At 34.6% G+C, this 27,109-nt stretch overlaps 2 protein-coding genes across 6 annotated transcripts in view; both read right to left on the reverse strand.

Moving 5' to 3' along the window:
• Positions 1 to 27,109, reverse strand: part of LOC149572842 (DExH-box ATP-dependent RNA helicase DExH7, chloroplastic-like) — a 356,903-nt gene that overhangs the window by 246,920 nt on the left and 82,874 nt on the right. For all 5 annotated transcript variants that reach the window (XR_016359987.1, XM_089813915.1, XM_089813917.1 and 2 more), the window contains exons 14-15: positions 4,925 to 5,025; positions 3,692 to 3,749 (exon numbers count right to left, since the gene is read on the reverse strand). Coding sequence is in view for 4 of the 5 variants with exons in the window: in XM_089813915.1 (XP_089670041.1) it covers positions 3,692 to 3,749; positions 4,925 to 5,025 (159 nt within the window). In the remaining variant the exon portion in view is untranslated. The remainder of the gene's footprint in view (positions 1 to 3,691; positions 3,750 to 4,924; positions 5,026 to 27,109) is intronic.
• On the reverse strand, positions 6,210 to 7,959 carry LOC149572846 (uncharacterized). Its single transcript, XM_089811998.1, has 5 exons — positions 7,613 to 7,959; positions 7,074 to 7,471; positions 6,741 to 6,964; positions 6,442 to 6,631; positions 6,210 to 6,344 (listed from the first exon to the last, which is right to left on the reverse strand). Exons 1-4 carry the CDS (start codon positions 7,695 to 7,697, stop codon positions 6,526 to 6,528), a joined length of 813 nt encoding a protein of 270 aa, XP_089668124.1. The 5' UTR covers positions 7,698 to 7,959; the 3' UTR covers positions 6,210 to 6,344; positions 6,442 to 6,525.

Here is a 27,109-nt window from a genome sequence, read left to right on the forward strand (position 1 = left end):
TCGCTCAACAAGAAACCTTGCAACAGTTAATCACATTCATGGAATCTCTCAACATGAAAACCTATAACAATTTAATCACATTCATGGAATCTCTCAACATGAAAACCTGTAACAATTAATCACATTCATGGAATCTCTCAATGTGAAAGATTTGTAATACTCACAGCTAAAGTCTTTAATCATGATCTCAGTGAACTATCATGGAATCTCTCAACATGACATCCAACTCCCATCATGGAATCTCTCAACATGATGTTCATGGACTCTCAACATGATGACATCATGGACTCTCTCAACATGATGTTCACTATCGCATAGTGAAAGAGTTATCATAGCTAATCTTACAATCTCATTTATTTACACAAGAATAAAATAAGCAATAACAAACTAAGACTTGATTCCATTTAAGTCTCAAACTTTATAAATGCCGCAAGCATCACAAGCATCTATGAGAGTGATGGGGATTCCATAAGTACTCCCTCTTAATTATGAAGACTTCCTGTGAAGCAAAAATCTCCCTCTCAAGCTCAACATCTTCCTCTAGAGCTTTAATCCTTATCTTGTTGCATCCTGGAACCAAGAGAGATTAGTAAAATAATCTTGTCATAAACTTTCAAATCTAATCATAATTGAAACTCTTTTCCAACAAAGTCTCAAAAAGTCTACTATACCAAAGTATATAAAAGAAAACAAGGGTTTTAATGAGAACTCCCTCTCAATCAAGAACAACTCACTCTAATTAATCAATCACAAATATCACTGCTAAGACAAACACTATGTATACCCAGTTTTCAAGAGATATAATCATAAATACTCAATTATTTTTTATCAACATGCACACGAATGAATATAAAGAAAAACCTCTACAACCAAAATAATGCGTGTGATATCACAATAATACTTATCTCTTTTATATGCAACCTATCCTAAACACATGCATAGAGAAAGAACTCCCTTTTAGTTTTCAAAACTCCCTTTCATAGATTCTTGTCTTTGAGAGAACTCCCTTCACAGAATATTATAACTCTTCTATACTCAATGTCAATTGAAGCTCATGCAAACATGTCATAATGAATATGATAGGTAAATGAGCAGATGAGAGTACATCAAAGTTATCTATGATATGAACACAAAAATAACATAAGCATACCTAAATTTAATAATTCAATTGATAACTCCTATTACTCTACCAAATCTATTAAAGATGAGGCCATGCCCTATAGAAGTAAAGACTTAACTATGATAAGTAACGCACAATATTATGGTTACCTGACATGATTGTAGCCTATCTGTTTCATAATAATAAAAACTTGTCTAACTTTCATAACAGGATTCAAAATAGCTCAAAGAATGTAGCGATACATGCTTCTTGATAACCGACCCCCCGTGGGAGCTCAATCAAAATTGATGTGATCTTAGATTCTCACTCATCAAGCTTGTCAAATCATCGATGTGGCTTCAGGTCAACAACCTTCATTGCTAGGTGCAATCGATTTGATGAAAATCTTTACTTCCACATATTGAAACATATACTTGCTCTGGTCATCTAATGGTCCCAATATCACAAATAGATAAAGCGTCGTCCTTGGCGATTTTGGATTGAGGACGATCAAGACATGCAGACAGTGAGCGCCGCAACATATTCGATTTTTCCACCTCCATTCACAGATTACTCCCACGCCAAAGATTTCCCTTACCTATAAAAGGCCTCTGAGTGAGATTTATGTTAGTGCAAAATAGAAGAATGATGATAAATTGGAGGAACTCTCTGTGTCTTGTACGAAATGTTGTCGATGAGATAAAGATCATATATCAACCATAATGATGCTCTTTTAGCGACCAAATCTATGATGCAAAGGAGGAAGAACCCCAACTCGTGGACCTCTGTTTGGTATACCCGCCATTGACGTTGTATACTTCTCATTGCATAAAAAAAAAAATCAAGACTCACTAGATTTCTCTCCACCGATTCATATAAAAGACAAAGAAATAAATGAGAGAACCATCATGGATCATAAAGGACGGTAACAACATGGCAAGATTATAGACAAGGGCCAAAACTTATTACGACACCTCCAGAGAGTGAGTGGTATAAAAAACAAGATGCAAAAAGTGATAAACTCCAAATTTAATATCGCTAGGAATGATTAAAAAAATGAAAATAAGCAATACTTCCCTGATCATGCATGCAATTACTACAATCAAAATTAAACCTTCATGTCGATGTCTCCTCATCAACAGTACTAGTTGACTCCTAAAATGAAAGAACCACTAGCCATGGTGATCTGAACAATAGATGACTCTTTACCTCCCACGAAGACTGTCGTTACCATGGGAAGAAGCCACTTATGCCAAAAATAAGGAGAAATAATATCGCTGATGAATGTCAGTAGTCCATAAATTTTCTCGATCACAGTGCAATAGAAATATCGTCATCATATATTTCCTTAACACAACAATTTGAATCTAAATCTCCACTAGAAATCATAGCAGGCTCTGATTAAAGACCCCTAATGCAAAACATAGGACTTCATGATCCACCAAGGTTATAATTTATTACTGTTATCAACCTGGCTCTGATACCATGTTAAAACTGGAGCCTAGAAATCCATGAAGATAATCAGCAATAAGAAAGAGAGAAAACAAAAACAAAGAACACCAGAATTATCCTGGGAAAACCCTTCAAGAATGAAGGGAAAAACCCAGCTACACAACACAAAAAATATCTTTATTGATAATGAAATGTTCAAAAAAATGTACAATATGCTTTGCATGATGCAAATATATAACAATAGGAGAGACTCTTCACATGATAGCCAAAAGGTCTCTTGAGATTCCCATAACTCCTATAATTAATAATAACTCTTTGAATATTCATGCCCCAATGCATGTGAATGATACATGGCATTACATTCAATATTACTATTTAAACATAAGTGTCCTTTTCAGCTGAACGTAACAATAACGGTAATAACATTCATATTTCCAGAGATAAAGATCTCTATCGCAGCTACCATCTTCAACATAAAGTAATTAGATTACATTAATATAAACATCTTTCACAAGAATGTTATCATTGGTAATGGATTACAATTATATATCAGTTAAACAACTGCAACCACTCTTAACATATGGAAATTACTAAGATTACTGTACAAGAAACAAATGAAATAAGCTAACAACCAAAAGAAGCAACCCCAAATAGTGCATGTAAAAAAAAAGACACAAAAGCTACATTGCTGCCTATGGGCTGATGAGTCACATTTATATAATAGAGAAGAATGAGAAACAAACAATGGTCTTAGCATGTATATACATGGATCCAAGTCATTGGTTAAAAAAAACCAGATAGGCTCAATATAGAATCTAGATTAGTGCATGAGGTGTACAAGAGCATGTGCACCCATAAAGAGGAGATGTAAACTCAAAAACAGTTTATGGATGCTTTAACTCATACTTTTGATAATTGCATCAACGTGTAAGCCAAGGCTATAGTCTTGCAAGAGTATATTAATTCTCCTCACTTAATAATAGTAAACCAGCTAACAGACTCTTATGATTACCCACATTCATAGATGCTCCATATAGTAGTTCTTTAAAAATAGGACAAAGAAGTAGAATCACATATTTCAAATAATATAATAAATGTATTCTTCTATAAACATCAAAATGTAACCAGGATTGAACTCACAACTAACTTTCGCAGGAGGATTCCAGTTGTACAGAACAATAGCTTTGTTCTAGGACTCCTGAAATGAACCAAGCAGGAGTTTTATTATTAGAATATTTAATACTATATTACTGTACAATTTCAAATTAATTGCGTGAGTCTAAACATTGAAGCAGTGCACGAATTATCACATTGAAGTTTAACACAATAAAAGAAAAACCAAATTTCACAACCATCAGAGAGGTTGATGTTAGTTGATGTTAACTTTAAGGATTAAGAAGTCTACTGTACAATTGAGCTACTAAAACCTTCTACACAATGGTTAGCAATCAGGCAAATCAACAATATTAAGGGTTACTATACATATTAATCATACTATATATAATATATATTAATCACAATATTAAATTTTTCTACAATTTCACATTAATTGCATATTGGATGAATCTAAACTTTGAAGCAATGCATGAATTATCACATTATAGTTAAATGCAAAATTAAAAAAGAGAAGCCAAAGGACAATTCTTTGGTCATGCACAAACAAGTAATTGCTCAGTGTAAAGACAAGTGGAAACTCTTCTTAGATGATGAGAAGTGAGAAAATGAAGAGGATCGTAACGAAACACTCAGATTGAAAAGTTAATTTTGACTCATGAGGACTACGTGGAAAAGCTCAGGATGCTTCTTTGAGTCAAGCATGTAGGTACTGTGGATGAGATTGTGCATGAAGAAAAGGATAAAAAGAAGCCCAGGATCCTAGTTCAGATTCATCTGGATATGATTCCAAGACTAGTAACTTTATTGATGATACAAGTGGAGCGGATGGTTGTTACCAGATTACTAAGACAATTTCACATGAAAGGCAAGGTAAAAGTGCAAATGATGATGTCTCCAAATCAGCTTTTGATGATCCCTTGTCTCACTCCGACAAAGACCACTCAAATGACTTTTGGTTTGTCTCCAAACCAAGCCTATGGAGAGGAATGTCTATGACAATCTCAGTACTAATAAGTTGGAAAGTGACTTATTTAAAGAGAAACATTCCTGGGCGGCACAGTGAACACATTTTTTCTGAATAAAGCAATCAGCCTTTTAGCACTCGCGATGTGGGTGTGTTGGCACCTGAGTATGATAAGCAGCCTTATTGGAATGAATTCCCTTTTGAAGAAATGAAACAGTTTTTAACATCACTGATTTTCTTAAAAGTCCTTAAGTTGCATTTCCAAACTTAAATAATTGGGAGAGAAGAATTACCAAGCATTGTCAAGGCGAACTTGATAGCCAACCAAAGATCCATGAGACCCAGGTGATGGCTCACATCTCTCATCTGCCACTCTTTCTGCAACAGCAATTGCCTGCAATTCAAACATTCACTTTTGATCTCATATAGATGAAGAAGCATTAATGTAAGCGCTAAAGCAGAGGAACATTAATCCAAAAGTATGTCATAGAACACATAATAAAATGTTCATGATTTTATCACAATTTTTCAAATTGATTATCTTTATCAGCCAACAACTTAGTGTTTACATTAGATGTTATGTGATGTTTAGTTGTAATTTAGGACATTTATGTGTAATCAATATTTAAGCTTTTATTAGCAGTTACTATAGTTATGACTACCAATTTCACATTTACATCAACAAATGAAGATGCATAGGATCAATATCCCCATGCACACCATATTGCATAATATGTTGCTTTGCACATAGTTGGAAAACTCGTCAAAGGCAAAAACTCGCCAAGCCCCCCAAAAGTTAATCAGGAAAAACTCAGCGATTTAAAAAAAAAAACTTGGGAAAAAATCGGGAACCTAAAAAATCGCTGAAATTTAATTAAACATACATTTATTTTACAAAATTTAATGAGACGATGCATCTAATAAGTTAATTAAAGACAATACAAAAGAAACAAGTAGAGTTTAGATATATATAAATGCATAATGTGTACAAAATTGCATTCTCATGCGGAATGCTCATGGTAGGAAGCAAAATAGTAAATAGTTTCAATCTGTCAAACTAGAAGTAAATACTAAAAATCTAAATACATCAATACAATTACATCTTCCTCTTTCCACTTGCACTAGTAGGAAAGCGAGGGGGTCTAGTCCTAGAAGAAGTGCCCCGCACTGGGATAGGGCGTGAGCTGTGTGACTGTGAACTCTGTGGCTGTGCCCCCTCACTCGACATCCCTACTGACTGGCTCGGCATCCTAGAAGAGGATGCATCTCCTCCTACCGGTAATGCCTCATCCTTTGAGCCTGAATCATCATCGTCCTCGTCCTCATCCTCAATGTCATCCATTGTGAACTGAAAATCAGTGTCCGCCTCCCCCTCCATGGCCTGCCTCTCCAAATCAGCGATCTCATCTGGTGTAAACAATGGACCTGGCTCCTGTGTTGTCCAATCAGAATAAGGATCTATCTCATCTAGATCAAGTGGACCAGGTAGTTCTAAGATCTGTGCCTTTTTTATGCGCAACTTAAGATTATAGTGCACATAAACAAGGTCATTAAGCCGTTTTTGAGTCATTCTGTTTCTTTTCTTTGTGTGGATGGACTCAAATAAGCTCCAATTGCACTCACAATGGGATGAGCTACAAGGTTGGGATAGGACTCTGAGAGTAAATTTCTTTAAATTGGGGGTATTGCCACCCCAACTTGCCCACCAAGAATCTACAAAACAAAATACAAAAAGTTGTAAAGCAATAAAAAAAGATAATCAAAAGCACAACTTATCAATTAGCAAAAGTTTTAAATTTTGATGCTTTACCTGGTGCTTGAGTAGATCTTGCTCTCTTTGCTAGCATAGAAGAGAACAAAGGACCCCTCGATTCCACATAGATTTGTTGTTCGGTCACAATAAGCTCTCTCTCTCCGCTCCACTAGATATCATTCTCTCAATGCATTTAGGGAGACCTTCCATGACCTCTCCATTAGGAGCCGAGTAGGAATCATCAGCCCTAAAACAAATAGAAAATGATATCAAGTCTTACTACACAACCTTAAAAAGTAAAGTAAATAAAGTCTTAGTAAAATCCCAACTTCAAGGACAATCAATTATCATAGTACCTGAATTTGAGGTTGAGGAAGTAGCCTGCTGTATGAATGGGTTGGTAGAGCATATTGTTCCACCTCCTATCAATTATTTCCCAAATGGGGTCAAATCTGAGACTATCCCCATGATAGTAACTTCTAACATCCTCTTTCGCCCTATCCATGGCCTCATAAAGACCTCCCATTGGGGATTGTTGCCCATCACATATGCGCAAGACGAGAACTAGGGGCAGAAACATCTACATTTGAAATTTGAAAGATACAAATTAGTTAATAACATAGTAAGTTATGAATTAATAATGAAACTTGAATAAACTAAAAATATAATGTTTTCATTCTTGAAGTTACCTCCACAATCTCCTTAGCCTTTGCAAAAAAGCTATCATCAAAGACTATCCATACCATAGCCTCTCCTTCAAGCTTCTTTGAGTAAGCTGAAGCAACCCAATCAGCACACACAAACATTTGTTTCAAAGCCAATATGTGGTCAAGAATACTTTGCAACGTCAAGAAGACCATTGCAAACCTTGTCATAGTAGGTATCATCAAATCTTTGCCTTTAATGGCTTTTCTCATCAAACTGAGAACCCATGGGTGATTATAGATATATTTGGTGACTCGCCTAGCATCTTCCGCAACTGGACTCACCCAATCAAGTTTTCCTATGTCCTCCAAAAGAAGGTCAAGGACATGTGCCGCACAAGGTGACCAAAAAAGTGTGGGATGCCTCTCTTGGAAGATTCTACCTAAAAGATTAGCAAAAAATCAATAATTAGTTACAAACTTTCCATATTTAGTATTCACAAATACATCAAATCTAAATTGAATAATACCATAGCATTACATTCATGATTCATATTGATTTGAATATAAAAAATTAAATTTACCTGCTGCCACATATGCTACTGCATTATCTATGATTATTTGCACCACATTCTCTATTCCCACCTCCATGACAACATTCTCCAACATTAAAGCCAATGTGGCTACATTTTTCACTTTGTTGGAGACATCAACAGATTTCCAAAACACCACATCATCTTTGCAAGCAACCAAGAAATTAATAATGGTTCTACTTCTTCCATCTGTCCACCCATCAGATAAAATGGTGCAGCCATACTTCTTCCACTCTTTCTTTTGGTCTTCTATCAATAATGTTGCCCTACCAACTGCTTTGTCAAGCAACCTACAAAATTTAGGTGTAATATTAAATAAAGTGTAAGTGTTAGTAAAAAATAGGAAATAAGATATAACAATTAAGATTTAAAATATAACAATGAACTAAAGTGAATCACAATTATTTACAATTACTAAATAGTAAAATACTAACCTTCCACTCATATCCTTGCGATTAGGCAGCTTGTACCCTTTACCCGATATTGTCATTGCATTCACCATATTGACCCAATAGAGACTATCAGCGGCATTCATTGAGATATTGTTGAAAAACCAAAAATCAAATGCTGCAATATCAGTTTGCTCATGCACCTCCTTAAACCATGCAGTGCCCTCTAATGATGGTTGTGCTCCAGGTGTGTTCCTGGGCACAAAATAACCCCCTATCCCTGATGTGGATGGTGATGAAGAAGTAGGAGATGAGGAAGTGGAACTGGTAAAAGAGATATTTTGTTTGCGGATCCGTGGGCCACGAAGAGATACTAGTATGTTCTCAAGTGCTTCTTCTTCTTCTTGCATATCAAAAGGAGCTCCTTCAGATTCAGCTATGGCTGCCCTCATAGCTAATTTCGCCCTCTCCCTATTCAATTTTTTCTCTTCAGCAGCTAAAAGTAGGGCATTGATGAATCTTTTTTCTTCATCAGTTACCTTGAGACAAGGATTTGAGTCATGTTTCTTTATGCCTGCAAGGTGGTATTTGAGCCATTTTATGCCTCCAGAAATAATTCTCTCACATGGAATGCATATCACCTTCCCAACATCATTTGGAGCTTCATAGGCATACCACCATGCCTTATCTCTTGCATTTTTAGGCCAAGTTCCTATATCTCTAGATGGGCATGGTGTTTGTGGCCACTCTTCTTGCGGGTTTGTCATGTTTTCTTAATGCTTGACTACTGCCTACACATAAATTTATAGAAAAATGAATAAACAAAGTTAGAACTTACTCAACTTAGAACTTAGAAGCTAGAAGTTTAGAACAACTAGGGTTTCAACTTTCAAATGATTCAAAGTTCAAGCATAGAGTTAAAATGATTTTAAATGATTTTAAATCATTTACAAACAATAACAAAAACAATAGAAACGTTGCTAAAAACTATAAAAAGTTTTCAAACAATGATAAGATGAACATACTTGGAAAGAAATTTCTCTTCTAGATCCGATTGGAATCCTCTAAAATCCACTCAAATCTGCCTTGAATCACTTGCAATCAGCTAAAACCTTCTTCCCTCCACTCAAATGAAAGAAACAATGCAAAAAAAATGAATTTTAACCTATTTAGCCGTCACTGGGCGCAAGGTTTCCTGCACCGCGAGTTTTAAAAGAAAAGTCGCCGAGTTTTTGGACTGTAGCCGAGTTTTTCCCTGGGCGAGTTTTTGGGCGATTTACTCGCCATGCCAAAATACTCAGCGAGTGTTTAAAACTCGTTGAGTAATCGGCGACTTTTCCATCTATGGCTTTGCATACATCTACTTGTGCTGCCAGAATATAATTTCTCCATCCTTAGTGTATAATATAATGGATATCCTCTATTTTTATGCAATGCTTTCTCTCTGATTGTATCAATTTATGTCTGTTGTTGATATACATACCTAGAATCAATAGAATGATAAGAATCTGTAATATGTGGTGTTTACACAGTTAATATCATTGTAGAAAGCCTTGTCTACCAACTTAACTTTCAGTTTTTTTTACATTATTATATGGAAGCTAACCCTGAGCCACCATATATTGGATGTGGCAACTTATCAAGGCCTTAGGTATTGCTCCTTCCTATGTACTCAATACTCAGCATTCTAATATAAGTCAACATCTATCATTAAGCAATGTAGCCCTATATGTAGGGCAATGGGCAAACTACAATACTCCAATTTATGTAATGTCAAACTTCAATCAATGTAAGTTATTATCAATCAATGATCAATTTCTCACCACAGTCGATTTCAATCGAATTCTACCATATATAATCATGCTCGAGAAGCCAAAAGTCCAGCTATTGTAACACAAATAGAAGTCAGTATTCATCCTTCAGCCTTAAAGTAATTTCTAGACCAACTATATTATACAATCAAATACTTAACACACATACCAAATATCTATTATCTTTGGAAATGAGATCAATAAATATAAGTAATTTATCATAAGAATCTTAAATTTTCCACAAGACATAAAATTGTACAACAAACCACCTCATTCTCTGTGATGTCTCCTTCCCAAGATTAAATAATAAGTAATACTAAAATCAAATCAAATATAGATTAGATAATACTATTAATGTCCAACAAAAGACCACAAAAGGATCTGTGGGATTGAGAGATTACCACAAGATAGCAAACAGAAGCAGAGCAGCAAACAATGTCCGACAAAAGCAAGAAAGAAACAAATAGAGAGACGAAGTGCCAAGGCATGGATTAGGAGTCCTTCGTTGGCATAAAGAAATTGGCCACAAAAAGAAATAAACAACAAACAATATAATTCCAAGTTAATTAAGAGAGAAAATTGTAATTTGGTATCGATATTTTATGTTGAATGTTGGAAATTGTTTTGTGTATGTGTTTGTGTATGCGTGTGTATGTACGTGTGTGCATGCGCACAAGCATGGGCAGGCATGGTCCTCTGTGTGTGTGTGTGTGTGTGGGCATGCTTATGCGTGCACATGTGCGTAGGAGTTTCTTATCCCTATTATAGATCACTCTACAACCCACATATATTTGCCAGCATAGAATGAGAGTCACTTCCCTTGATGGGCTCCAATAAATCTCATTTGTTGATAAGTAATAATCACCATCAACAATTATTAATAACTCCCATTTGGCCACTAAAATATTAATAACTCCCAAAATACTTATCTTTTAAGTATGTTGTCTGGCACAGGAGTCACACCTATTACTTATCAATACTCCCTCTTAGCTAGGGAGGATTGTTATAGAACACATTATGCTCAAGCATATAGAGAGATATCATCTCAATATGATATTACCAGAATGGCATATCAAATATATCCATCAACTTAGATATTATCTTTCAATATAATCCAATGTATGATTCAACAAGAACTATCAATCGTATGGTCTTCATCATAGTTATATTCTTTTAGTATGTGCACTAGCATCAAATCCTTGATGCCTACCAAAAGAATATGTTATATCTTAGAAAGATGCGTATTCTCTGATCTCTGGCACAACAAATATAGTGTCATTAATGTCATTAATCAATGCTTGATACATGAGAGGTACTATCACAATAAATATATATACAGCCCGATCATGGCATCATCATAAAGTATCAAATAGCATGAGATATCAGTATGTAAAGTAGATCAAATATATATACATATATGTATGTATATGTATTTACATATGCATATATATACATATACATACATATATGTATGTTCCATATATTGATATCAAATCCAACTGAAGCTATTACTTTAACACTCCCTATTAGCGATGAAGGATATGATCAATTTCTTAATCTCAATAATCTCATATTTGAGTTTGCATAAGAAATGCTTATACACAATTATATCCCTTTAAGAATATATACTATCTAATTTTCGGCACATTCCGGGACACAAACATAGTCGATCAGATAATCAGTCTTTATCTCATAATTTCCAGCTCAATCCAAGACTATCACAATTTACTTATTGTCATGACTTCCGGCATAGTCGGGGATATCAAGTTAATGTAATTTATCATGACAATGGATCAAGAATACAACACAACTACCACAATATCATGATTTTCAGCTCATTCCAAGACAACAATTTAATATAGTCAATCATGATACATTTTGGTAACATGATTATGAGCACATTCTGGGACAACAACTTAATGAAGTCTATCATGATAACATGGTCAAGCTATTGCTAAGATTGTCAGCTTACAATAGTGACCTCACACATATATCAAATGAAAGATTGTCACTTTTCATGACATAAATCACAACAGCACCATCTAGTAACTCACATGATATCCACCATGAACCAAGTCAAAGGGTGGACTCACCATAGCTGCTCCTAGAGGGTGGAACAAGGGTTTTCACCTCAAACTTCTTTCTCACAGTGGAGAATACATTATAAAGAATTTCACTTTGCACTTCTCTCTTATAGAGAAGAGATCATTAACAAGGGATCCCACCTCAAAATTCCCCCTCTGAACAATGATCCCAGGAAGTCAGGTCCTCAAGTTACTCCATTAGAAGATCTCTTCGCCCAACAATGTCTGTTGAACTCCCTATGAATCTGATGTCAATCTTCCAACTTTCCCATGAGAAGTCATCACTTACACAAGGGTAGGCCCATTAAAATCATGCAGTCAAACACATGTATTTTTAGACTCTCTCTTAATATAGAAGGATATTTGCTTCAAGAGCCTCACTTTATTCAGCCTGATCATCAATTGACTAGTGAATTCTATATCACAGCTTTTTTGATGCTACTATCATAAGATTGAGTCTGCACGGTATTTGGTAGCATGTGTTAAGTACTAACCTTCTTTTCTTGCAAGAATTTCCTCATACATTAAACAAAAAGATCAAGGCAAAGTAACTCTTATAGTAATTATAGAAATACAATTAAGCAAGAGAATAAAGTAAGAAGATAAATGTAATACTCAAGGCTAATGAATACTTATTTGCACATTCTTCATACAATTTTCTCAATGAAGGTTCATATGCGTCAAATCAGAAACCATCTCCATATAGCCATTTGTCAAATCATGGGAATGAAACATTGGTTATTCCTTCCCACTTTGATGTACTGCCATTTTTATAGGTGTGCTCCAAATGCAGATTTCAAGACTTATAAATATGAGAGGAGACATGTCTCCACGGTTAATCATCATTAGACAATAATAATATATTAACAGTACTATAAATAACCATATATATATATATATTTGTCTAAATGATGATTTACCATCACCAATGTATCTCATGATCGAATCAATCCTACTGAAGCTACAAGCTCAACACTCCCTCTTAGCTAGGGAGGATTGTTATAGAACACATTATGCTCTAAAGCATACGGAGAGATATCATCTCAATATGATATTCCCAGAATGGCATATCAACATATATCCATCAACTTAGATGTTAACTTTCAATATAATAAGAAGTATGATTCAATGAGAATTATCAATCATATGATATTCATCATACTTATATTCTTTTGGTATGTGCACTAGCATCAAATCCTTGATGCCTACCAAAACAATATGTTATATCTTAGAAAGATGCGCATTCTCTGATCTTCGACACTCCAAGACAACAACTGAATGTAGTCTAGCAAATAACTGAACAACAAATATAGTATCATTAATTTCAAGAACCGATGCTTGATACATGAGGAACTATCACAATATATATATACAGCCCGAACAAGGCATGATGATAAAGTATCGAATTGCATGAGATATCAATATGTAAAGTAAATCAAATATATATACATATACATACATATATGTATTTACATATGCATGTATATACATATACATACATATATGTATGTTCCATATACTGATATCAAATCCAACCGAAGCTATCACTTTAACACATTTGCGTTAAAAAAATTTACCTAGATTTCTTGATAATCATCTACAAGCATTTAAACTTCATTTATAATTATTTCAAGCAAGCAAATACAATCTGAAAATAAAAGACAGCAAGAAAAAGGTTTTACGCAAAGTATTTGACAAAATGTCAAACATCCAAAAGTGAAGTAATTTGATGTTTGTTGGAGTTGGAACCAATTGGGGTTCTTACAAACATTGGTCATGGTTGGTAGCCTCACTCGGATGTGTTCATGTTTGTTTGTTTCTTCATCGCATATGCTCCTTGTCCCTACACCTGGTTTGGTCGCTTTCTTCTCCTCTTCATATGCGTGATTATTGCTCTCTGGTCGTTCAATCCGTTCAACTTTATGATCAATTTCCACTTTTCCTGTGCTTGCTTGGCCTATTCCATGGCACATTTTCCTCCTGAGTTTTGTATTTGCACACAACCGTTTTCCTTTCCTATGGATGGTTGTTTGTATTTTTGTGCAAGCTTTTTCCTAGCTTTGTGGCCTCTAATCCTGTTCTCTCCGAAGCTCGCTATTTCCCTCTGCTTTTTCCCATGGTCGTTGCACGCCTGCAGCTTTGTCTTTGGTGTGATGTGTATTGCTTTCACATTTGTCTCTAACTTCACAAGGCTTGATACTATTGTTTTTGGTCTGTCGCTCTACTCATAGGACCTACAAGGTGTCAGCCTCCCTTGCCAGGTGTTTTGCAATCACTCTTTGCTGCTCACTTTCGCAATTTCTGGCTGTAGTTATTGTCTGTTCTCTCTGTTGTAGCAACCAAGCGTCTCACAACTCTATTTACTGCTATCTACAGTGTCTATTGTTTGGTCTCTCTACTGTAGCGGCAATGCTTTGTGTGGGTTCACAAGGTTTGTATTTGCAACTATCATGGGTTTATAAAACGAAAATAGTGGCCAGCCGGATATTGTCCTCTGCTTGGGGGTCTCTGATATTCTGGCTCCTCTCCCCAAAACCTATTGTTGAGTAACATGGATCTTTTCTACAAATGTAATAATATGGTCATTGTAATTGATATGTTCCAAATGCAGATTTGGATCTCATATAAATATGAGACGAGACAATGTCTCTAAGGTTTAATCATCATTTAATTTATATAATTAATTATAAAAATTTGTATAATATATATATGCATAATATATATGTATTATATATAATATAATATATTATTATTACATGGATATGTATATATAGAAAATGATGATTTACCAATAACAACAATGTATGTCAGATCGAATTTATCCGACTGAAGCTACAACTTTAACACTCTATTAGCCAGGGAGGATTTGTAGAACACCTTCTACTCTCAAGTATATGAAAAGATATCGTCTCAGTATAATATTCCTGGAATGACTTATATAAGGATATCAACACACACACACACACATATATATTAACATATATTACATATGGAATTTGCTTCAATTCACTATGAGGCTAAATTTCATAACACTCCCTCTTTAGCAAGGAGAGAATTATATCAATTATAATACAAGATTTGAACACCGCTTTAAGTGTGGTCAATAATAGATTTAAGTTATGGTGTCCGACAAAACCCGACCAAAAGAACTATAACAAATTTATTTTCATCATGTCTGGCAAAATCCGGCCCGAAGAACCATGATGAGTTGGTTATCAAGGTGTTCGGCAAAATCCGGCCCGAAGAACCATGATAACACTTGCTCCAACACATTTTGGTGTTAGAAGATAGGTCAACTATTAATAAGGTCATCACCTTACAATGGTTACCTTCTAGTTGATACATCCGTTATCTTGACATCCAGCACTCTGGGACAACAACTTAATGAAGTTTCTCATGATAATAGATCTACCATTTATAAGATCGTCACCTTACAATGGTTACATTTGTTTACATATGTCAATGAAAGATTGTCCCCTTTCATTACATATCTCGTCACCTTTCATTACATATCATATGTGAAATAGTAACCACCATGAGCCCAGTCAGAGGGTGGTGCAAAGGCTTTCACCTTAATTTTCTTTAGGAATGCATTACATGGAGTTTCACTTATAACTTCTCCTCATAGAGAAGATATCATTCACAAAGGATTGCACCTCAAACATTCTCCCTCTGAATAATGATCTTGGGAAGTCAAGTCCTCTAGTTACTCCATTAGAAGCTCTCTTCATGTAATGTCCCCTTTTTAGCATTCATAGCATGATGTTGTCGTTAGCCTATTTCCCCACGGTCCCGTAGGCTAACCAGGACATTAAAGGGGCTTAGAGGCCATTTGACCTAGATAGTTTCAGTTGCAGGTCTTTTTGAAGGGTTTTGAGGCAACTTTGGGCATACTTACTATTTATAGTAAGTCATCTTAGATATGGTCGGACATCCAGTGGCAGCAGTATGTCGATGGTAATTGTTTAAAATTGGCAAGAAGACTTGTTTATCATTGATAAGATTTGTTATGCATTGATAAAGCTATTTTATAAAGTTAAATTAAAATATTTAACTTTATTAATGCATAAACTATAGTTTGTGGGAAATATTTAAATTAAAAGAGTCCTCTTTATTTTATAACACATTGGAGACATAAGTTACATAAAGGGAGTGATGTTTGATCCCACATTGAGAAAACAAAGGATTCAGCTCTTGGGAGAACACTATAAAAGAAAGGGAAGAGCTTCTTTTTAGTATGCTTGGAAATATCAAAGAAATTGGGTAATTTTCTGCAAATTATGTCTCAATAGTTTGAAGGACGAAATCCCTTCAAGCTGGAAATCTTGACGCCATTGAAAGATATGGTCTTGAGATTCAACATAGTAGCAGTCCGAAAAAGCGGAACCGAAAAAGTAGGCTGAAAAAGCGGGTATTAAAAAAGCAGTCCGAAAAAAGCGGAACCGAAAAAAGCAGGCTGAAAAACGTGTATGAAAAAGCAGGCCGAAAAAGCAGTTCGAAAAAAGCAAAGCAAAAGGGGCAGCATAGAAGGAAATTATTTCAGCCATCTACAACCAGGTTCTTTTGTTAGTATTGTTTTTTAGGGTGTTATAAGCTTTCAACTGTAAGTGTGCATTATACCAGCATTATCATTTTGTAATCCATGTAAATGCCAAAGTCTTGGCCATATTTCATGAGCATTGTAATTTTCATTGCAATTAAGAAGATAATAGTTGCTGGTGTCATTTAAGCAATTTAATATCATTATTTATCAGCTAGTTAGTTTGCATACCAACTGTTTGTAATAATGCCAGTTGGCTGTAGGTGTTCATTTCTCATGCTTAGATCATATATATGCACTGAACATTGTCAAAATTAGTAACACACTCATGTTAGGTCATTGTGTAGTCCATTGTAGTCTTCTAGCACAAGATTTTCATTGATTTGAAGCTAGCTGAAATACTATATCAGTCATACGTCCCTTGCATGTGAATTGTTTGATGAAATTCCTTGAGCTTTCATCAGTTTATTTTTTAGAGCAGATTTGAGGAGGGTTATTATAGTGGTATCAAAGCTTGTTTGCAAAGTGTTTGACGAAATGTCAAACAACTGAAGTATAAAGATTTTTGGTGTTTGAAGAAGTTATAACCTATTGGGGTTATTACACTTCACCCAAGGATGCCTTTCGAACTCCCTCTAAATCTGATATCAATCTTCCAAATTTCTGATGATAACTCAATACTTCCTCATGATGCACTCAAGAGTAGGCCCATCAAAATCATGCAGTCACAAACATGTATTTCTAGACTCCCTCTTAGTATTAATCTTTTAAGCTCCTACATTGTCATCAAAGAAGTGTCATACTCCCTCTTAATGTAGAAGAATACTCATAATTTCAATCATCAAAGATATTTGCTTCAAGAGCCTCACTTTATCCAGCCTAATCACAACTTCTTTTAAGCTGTTGTCATAAGCTGCTAATGTGTCATTCTTCTTTTCCTGAAAAATCAACTTCAAATACAAAGGAAAAGATCAAGGCAAATAACTCTTATAGTATGTGTAGAATTACAAATAAGAGAAAGACTACAATAAGCAAGTAAATATAATACTCAGGGATAATAAATACTTATCTACACATTAATGTTTTTAATACAAGTTGCTCCAATGAAGGTCCATATGTATCAAATAAGATGATGTCTTTGTATAAATATTTGTCAAACATTGGGAATGAAACATTGGTTGTTATTTCCCCCAACAATGTAAAATTTCCACTCATTCCATCAACATTGTTGAGTGATAGTATCTATTTAGTGATACTTAGTTTTGATGAGCGATCATTTTGTTCTATGCAATTTGTATATTGAGAAATGTAACGAAGTTTTGCTTCCATGAATGATCCTTGTTATGCTGAATGCGGAGTTTATCTTCATATCAATACAATATTCAAATAGCTAGTCAATATTGATGTGCTGATTGGTTATATGCCAATTGGATACTCTATTAATTGTAAATAATTTCTAAATGCCCATAATACTTTCCTTCCCCCTCTATGATGTCTTTTAATCCATATGACTGAGTTCCCTTAAGAACGATAGCTTTCCTTAAGACGGTGCAAATATGAATCTTAATAGGCAAAATCCAATGTTTGATATGAGATGTAAGGAAGACTCCTATGAATCATGCTTTGATTTTAATGTAAAGTAGATTCAATTAAAATTATCAAGAGAGAATGACTCCCAAAATTATGTAATTGTTTGATATTAAATTGGATGCTGGTCAACTGAGTTATATCATTTTTTATTCTATTTTTTTTTTTTTTTTTTTTTCCAGACTTGTCTAGTATCTTTGTGTTCACGGTGTTATCCTTATCTAGTTTTATGGGGTTATAGAATCAATATCTAAGGCTCATCAATCTCTCTACACTTTTATTTTAAATAGGTATCTATCAGTATATTTATTTCCTCTACTACAGATGAGATGAACTTCTGATTACATTCATTGATAATTCTCCAATACAGAAAATCTGAGATTTATATGTGAAAGAATAGATAACACTTATATTTTCTTGGTTGAGAATAATAGTAGTAATTGATGCCTTTGTTGAATTTATTCATGTTGTTTATTCCCAATTTATCTTACGTTGATTGTCCCATCACTCCAATACTAGATCTGTAAGTTCAACCCTAAATTTGGAATATGTATACTGCCTAGCTGATTGTCTTTCTCTTTGATTGATAACATTTGAGATATAATACTATTGTCATAGGCCAATACTTTCATCCTTGATGAATGAACAATTTCATTGATATTCAACCATCTTTCAGAAATTAATCTGCACATATAATTTGTGATGTGGATTGTATTCATTGATTAGTTCAATTATTCATTATATGCATCCTTTGAAAGAATTCCAATTCCACTCATATTTCTCCTTTCTTCTGGTCCATCACCGACTTATATATTGAAACTTGTGTGTCTTTTACTGCCTCCACTCCGAATGTGTTGGATCAATTGTTGCCAATCATTGAGTTGTAATCTTTTGCTGACTAGGATTCTTAGGCATTTTCTGGAAAATGTTTGCTGATTGTAGAATACTTCAAATACTATCTCGAAAAGGAATTGCACTTCAATGTAAGAAGATTTTTCTCAGCATTTCCCTGTACAAATCCCTTTTACACTAATTGGAGAAGGCTTGATAAAGGAGATGGAATGGAGGTTGTATTCCATTTGGCTAATTGATGTCACTTGTAGTCATTCATTTCCCCTAAAAAAACTGAGTAGATAGTTTATTTTTATTTTTTCTTATGGCATTTCACATCTTCTGTCCCTATATTTCAAATAATGTTCAGCTCCCAAAAAGTCGGCAGAAATTTTTTGTTTTTTTTAATTTTATAAAATTCTATCATCCCCTGGTGCGAAATATTCATAGCCTGTGATTTAATCAAGTGTGTCAAATATCTCCAAACATCTACAAATACATTCATACATATATACATACATACTATATATATTGTTTCATAAAATTTGGCTTAAAATATAACATACAAATCAGGCCCACACTGTAGTAAACTTTATAATTTTAATAGGAAGATAGCGAGGCTTTCATGTAATGTCCAGACTCCGGCTTTATCACTTTCATCGATTTTTTATTTTATTTTCTGAGCACATAGGACATCCTCACTATATGCAAGAAATGTCCAACATTTAATATTATGAATATTGACTTGCATAGAGACTTCTGCGATATACTTGCACATGCCCTACTATTCTAAGGGCCAAGTGCCCTACCCTACCCAGCATAAGCCTTTGTTCCGATATTGGGCCTACTATTCTCCCAAATAATCTATTTAGGGACCTTACCTTAAAATATAGGTGCCCCCTTCTATATTATTGTAGGGGATCAATATTAATCTAGTAGGGGGCCTTTACAATAAAATAATAGGCAATAATATGCCCCCATAAAATTATAGGGGATAGGCAGGCCCTGTAATTTTATGCCCATACCCATACCATAAAATTTTTAGGGCTAGGCTAGGGATCTGCCCCTGTAAAATTATAGGGGCCCATCCATACCCATAAGATTTTAGGCTGGGGGGTGGGCACAATAAAATAAGACTTCAATACTTGAAATGGTGGGATGATTTCTTTGCAAACTTTACTAGTTAGACAATGGAAAGTAGGCCATATTCAAGTTCTATGAATCTTCTAGAGGGTTTGGTAAGAAACCTTGTTCTGATACCATGTTGAGTAACACAGATCTTTTTCTCCAAATGTAATAATATGGCCATTGTAATTAATATGCTTCAAATGCAAATTTGGATCTCATATAAATATGAGAGGAGACATGTCTCTAAAGTATAATCATCATTTAATTTGTATAATTCATAATAAAAATTTGCATAATAAATATATATATGTGTGTGTGTGTGTGTATATATGTATGTATGTATGTATTATACATAATATAATATATATATTATATACTATAATATATATTATTATCACATGAATACGTATATATAGAAAATGATGATTTACCAAGAACAACAATGTATCTCAGATCGAATTTATCCAACTGAAGCTACAACTTTAACACCTATCACCGCATATCTCCATCAAACACTTCATCTCTTCAGGATCGTTTGCACAGGATGGATGAACTAGAAACTGATTACACGTGCTTAAGAACTCTCTTCATACTATCAAATCTGAGAATATTGAACTTAAAACAACGCTTTCCCACTTAGAACAGATATAAACTAAAGATGTCAGCATTTTAGAAATAAAAACAAGCAATCTGAATTGATCGAACTCTAACAAACACTGAAAAGCGAGATTGAGAAACAATTTGTGTTTATTTTTTGGGCCTATACGATGATGTGGATTAAAGTTGGATGAGCATCGTATCGGCCCAACGAATAATATGTATTAAAAAGTTGTAGTTTCATGGAGTTTAAATTCTATATGTATGAACTTATTTATATTCAGATGTTCTACTTGTTTCTCGATATATGATTATATCACTATGTTAATCTACTAAGTTTTAGTTGCTACGAGTTACTTTTTAACTCAATACTTTGATTGATATATGGTGGATATCTCAAATCATTATATGTTTGACAAATTTGGTGTGTCTATATGCAGTTTTTAGAATATTTAAAGAAATTATATATTTTCAAATGTTTGATAAAGTGTCGATTTATCGCCGAATTTTTCACCAAGATTTTCAAATATTTTGGCCCAGCCAAAATATTGTTGAAACCGAAATTTTAAACTATGGTTAGTAATGGCTGCAATGACTTAGAGATGAAGACTTTGGGCTTCAATTTTAAGTGTTTTTTATTGAAGTTCAAAGTATCTACTAAGAGACTTTATGCCTTACTGGGTATTCTACTTGAATCCTCATGAGACAAGCACAAGAGACTTTGAGTTCTTCTATTTGGTTCACAAAAAATATATAAGTAAATTGTTGTCTTTAGTGTTGTTCTTATGTCAACCCCCGTACCACCAATATTGCCATAGCAAAAGGACCTTTTTCTTAAGTCCAAAGTCATAGTTTCTTGAAATCATTCATGAAAAAAGAGGAATTGATCAGGAGAACAGCCTTTTTTGCAATTTCCAATTAAGCTCCTATTGGAGCTACTTGTGGTAAGAAAAGAGCCTCCACTATTGCTGAGAGATAGAAATCTCATGAAATGTTGTCTAAAGTGACAATTTTGTAAGTTGTGGTCAGTGACATACAAAAGATTTAGCCAACACATCCTGAATATTATCCTTACTCCCAACTCATACTGACATCCTAGATAGTCCAGAAATCTCATGAAATGTTGTCTAAAGTCACAATTTTGTAAGTTGTGGTCAGTGACATACAAAAGATTTAGCCAACACATCCTGAATATTATCCTTACTCCCAACTCATACTGACATCCTGGATAGTCCAGAAAACTATTCCTTGATTTTTTTGGACACCCTCTACTATTGCTGAGAGATAGAAATCTCATGAAATGTTGTCTAAAGTCACAATTATGTAAGTTGTGGTCAGTGACATACAAAAGATTTAGCCAACACATCCTGAATATTATCCTTACTACCAACTCATACTGACATCCTGGATAGTCCAGAAAACTATTCCTTGATTTTTTTGGACAACAATTCAAGTCATAGGTCTATTGTATGTTGTCAAGATCCCTAATCACTTTCTAGAAAAATCCACTCCTTCCTCTAGTATCTTGCTCCCTAAACTGATTAATGACTAAAATCTGATTTTTTGCTTCTTAAGAGGAATTTGTGCATTCTCCAATGCCTCTTGACTATTTTTAAGCTCCTTGATGAGCGTATTAACCTCATCCTCCTTTTCCTTCATTTTATCAGCATATACTTCAGCAATCTTTAATATATGATGTGTCTGAAAGCAAACACAAATCATATGATTTCATAGATTTGAAGGCTACTTTGACCACCTGCAAGTCAGCAACATAAGAATCACCTTCCATTCTCTTTTGTGTGTTTTCCATTTGAGCCTTTGTGTAGAGATCTGCAATGATCTTGTAAGTTCATCATCGTGTACTAAAGCTGCAACAGCCATATCATCAGTGATCAGTCAATCCGTCAATGTATGTGTCTCAAGTATCAACACCACCAGCTTGAAGTTCCTTCTCTGATTAGTCCTCCAAAACACTATCATGCATAAGTGAGCTATTCCTATTAATAACACGACTCATCATATATTTCAACGGTGCTGTCAATGTCATCATAGACCTCAAAATCCTTGTCTGATTGTTATGCATGCGAAGTCAACGATGATGATATGTCATCATTTTCAAGTAAATTCTCATCATGTAAAGATTCACACACTTCACTGGAAACATCTTAGGTCTCAAACATACTCTCTCTCTAAGTAAGGTCATCCTCATCATAACGTTCGTCAATAATAACCCCCAAGTCACCAAAGTAAAGATTTGTATATCCTTTACCTATAACAAAAGTCATTTATCTCATCAACAACATTTGTGATTTTTTTTGGAACAAAACTGTGAGATTCACATTGTCTTCATCATTGGTTAGAACCTCTTCGGTTGTCTTATCTTCTTTACTAGCCCCACAATTATGACCACATGTCCAAGTGCCATGACATGTAAAACAAATCTGCTCCCTTCTCTTTTGGTCTTACTTCTTTGGGGGATCCTGCAACCTATAAGCCCATTGAGATAATTTCATTTTCCATCAACTAATGCTTGGACTTTTCAGTCTTCCACTTAATTAATCTTAATGAGAGCTCATAAGTCATGGGTAAAATATTATGCTCTTTTTGCCAGATAGCCAACAAATTTGATTGCCACCACTTACAGATATCATCATCCTCATCTGCGATTAAGGACATGATGGTCCGCATACAAGCCTTCACATTCTCTAGAAGATGTTTCCTGGTTGCAGTTAAGAAGAATTGAAGCATTTAGAGAATTAATTTATCACATATGAGATCCAACATAATGATAAATGGCCTTGCTCTTTCTATAATTTCTAGAATCTTAGCCCTCTTATCAAAGTGGGGGCTTTGACATCATGTAATCCATGTAGGCTCTCCACAATCATTTGTAGAACCTTCATTAGTGTGTCATCATTATAAGGTGCTTCAGAAGCTGTTCTTTGTATAATCTCATTAAGACATGAAGTAACTGCAATTCTGACATCTTTACAATGATGTTCCAGTAACGTGTGTTGAATCATGGCAAGCATTGAGTGTTGCAAAGCCCAATTCAGAAGCTTCCAATCTGACTGGTCTACTTTGGACAAATATGTTTTTAATTATTGGGCATGATTAAATGGTCAAGGTTTCAATATTGAGTTAAAATCCTTCCAATTTTTAAAAATATTTTATATTTAGAAACTACCATCTTTAGCATGTATGCATTTTCAAGAATGGTGAGTAGAGTTGAAAATAAAAAGCTCTCTATTTTTTTAAAGCTGCATTTCCAAAGGAAATTATCAATTTCATGTACCCATGGACAATGTTTCAACTTCATAAAAAAAGGCAACCATACAAGAATTGTCAAAGTTTTACAAGTAAAAGTAATTTTGCCACAACATTTGGTGAAGGTTTTGCAAATGGGGTTGCAAGCAGAGTGAGTTTAACCAAGAGGAAACTCGGTAGTTAAGTGCGCTCAAGCTGTAGTATTGTGATGGGTGACCTCCCGGGAAGTCTCGGTGCTTCACCTCCATGAGCATTGCCTAGATCCAATGAGTGCTAAGTGTTCCATTTATTCTCATGAGAGATGGATTCATGTGAATCACTACTCATGAAACATGGGTCAATGAGTTTGACTCAAAAATTACACAGTTAAATCTTGATAGAAATGTCACAAATTGACTTCATGTGGAAAATACCTCTAACTTCTCAATTTTAAATATTTCAAAATCACTCGAGTAAAAAAAGCTTCTATTTTCCAAATGGACATAGATTTGAGCTTATTATTAGGTTTAGAAAAAATTTTAAGCCTGTTTTTTTTTTTTTTTTTTTAATTTCCTCTTTCCAAAATTAGGGATATGATGTTTTTTGGCAGGGCATTTAATAAGTTTATTATAATATTATTATTTGATCCCCAAATGCTTCTTCCGACAAGCTTATAAATAAGTTTTTTTAAGAACGTAATTCAAGAACAATAAATATCAAGATTATGCTGCACAAATTGTGATTTGAAGGTTTCCATCAAGTACTTGGGCTTGCATAGAGAAGGATAGTAGTGTCTAGCTTAAACAACACGACCCATTCAATTATTATTGTTATTTAGTAATTTTCAATAGAAAGTTTGTAATTCTATGATATAAATTGAATTAACCTTGGCAAGATTTGGATTATTGTTAATTATTCAATAATGTAATAAATGTGTATTCCTCTAGCAGTATCTTTTTTGGAATCATGTGATGTGTGTTCATTTTATCATTTCTAGTTTACGTAGATTTATTTGTCTCTAATTTAGCCAATAGCTGACATCCATTGGTGACATTCTATTAGAGCCTTGTTTACAATAATGCAATCAAATACTTTTCTCTAACTAAACTAGGAGATCTCTATCGCATAGGTTTTCCCTCCTTAAATTAAAAATGTCACTGTAAGCCTTGACTTTTAATAGCCCCACACTTGCATCCAAGGCATAGACATAGTTAAATATTTACACGTAATACAATCCGTCCATGAAATCCTATTTAGCTATGTTACCAAGTTCAAACCTTGGAGCTCAGGTCCAGATCCGGATTCATCTAGGTTCGGATTCGAGCCCGAGTCGGCTATGAATTGGAGGGCGAGGGTATATATGAAAATGCAATTTTTGCCAAACTCAATATAGAAGCTCATATTACTGGGTTAAAATCATTTCATAGTCCCACCAAGTCAAGGGATTAGCATGTGTGAGGGGTCGGGAAATGGAGGTAAAAGGGGTTGTTGGCTTCTCAAATAGCAGGCATATTAAAAGAACAACAAGAAGCTGATAGGTTAGTGTTAAAGGGGAAACAAGATAGATCAAAACAAAAACCACCAAGACCACCCTCTCAAACAACCACTAGACAACATCCCTTCCTACCTACCCCATCTACGGATGAAGATGAAATAGAAACACCCCCATCCCACAGGAGGCCCATTAGATAAGGCATTTCAAAATGAATTGAGAGAAATTGCTGACATAAAGGTTAGGCGTTGCCTCATTACGAATGGTATTCCATTCAATCTAGTGAGATAACCTTATTGGAGAGAGACGGTGCAAGCAATAAATCAAGCACCTTGTCATTACCGAGCCCCTGGATATGAATAGTTGAGAACCACCATATTGCATAATGACTGAAAAAATGTAGAAAACCTCCTCAAACCAATAAGAGATTCTTGGATCCAAACAGGGTTGAGCATTGTTTCTGATGGATGGATTGCAAAAACCCTCCATTAATAAATGTGATTGTTGTCTCCCCCAAAGGGACAATGTTTTTGAGGGCGGTTGATTGTGAAGGGTAGGTAAAGGATGCAAATTTTATTGCCCGACTTCTCATTGAATCCATAGAGTCTATGGGAGTCAACAATGTTATCCAAGAAATAACGAACAATGCTAAAGTTTGTAAGGCTGCAAGTGCTTTGGTAGAAGCAAGATATGATCATATCTTTTGGACAGCATCCACTATCCACTCCTTGAACTTGGTGATAAAAGCAATTGGCATCCAAATTGAATGGGTGAAAAAAGTGTATGAAGAGGGTGAGGAGATTCAAATGTTTGTGACAAACTACCATATGTCACAAGCAATTTTCAGAACTTTCTCCCGCAGAATTATTGAAGGTAAATTTTAAACTTTATTTAGTTTCATTTATCATTTTGTGCTATACTTTACATAATTGAATAAAATGTTTTTAACTTTTTACTTTTTTGTGTTGTTTACATATTTGATATTTGAAATGTGTTATTATATTAACTTACAATTTGAATTAACATGATCATAGGTTGTTGAAACAAAGTTTGCTTCACACACAATTGTCCTTAGATGACTTGTGAGGATGAAAGAAGCAGTGTCCCAAATGATTATTAGCAATCAATGGGGTGGATGCAAGCAAGCTGGTACAAAAAGAGCTAAAACTATAAAGGATATGATCTTGAGTGATGATTTTTGGAATAGGGTGGAATATGTATTAGAACTCACCAAGCCCATCATGGCTATGCTTCGGTTTGCCAACACTAATGAGCCTTGTTTAGGGGACATATATGATGCCATGGACTCCATGCTAGAAAGAGTGAAATTGGTAAGTTTAAATTTTTATACAATATTTTATCCTTGTTTATTGAGAGATTTTGATTTTTAATTTTAATTATGTTATTAACACTACATCAAGATAACTTACATGAACATCATTTGACATCCCAAGTCATTCAGAGGAGAAAGCGGGATCCTGAGGAAACCTTGTACAAGTAGGTGAAGAAAATTGTTCTACATCGCTGGAACAAGATGACAACACCTTTACACCTCCTAGCATATGCACTTTCTCCCAGGTATTATAGCGGTGAGATACTTTCTATTCCTAGTAGAGTAGCACCATACAGAGATCCTAAGGTTGCTAGTGGATTATTTAGCAAGCTCTTTAGCAATCCTAATGTGGCATCGAATGATAGGAGAGGGTTTGTAGATTTTGTCTTAGGCAAAAATGTAGACCCTAATGCAATCAATGACCAAAGTAGAATGGATGTCATTAGATGA

Source organism: Cupressus sempervirens, chromosome 2 (assembly GCF_028749045.1).
Source record: "Cupressus sempervirens isolate cs-2001-9-10 chromosome 2, ASM2874904v1, whole genome shotgun sequence".
Lineage (NCBI taxonomy): Eukaryota > Viridiplantae > Streptophyta > Pinopsida > Cupressales > Cupressaceae > Cupressus > Cupressus sempervirens.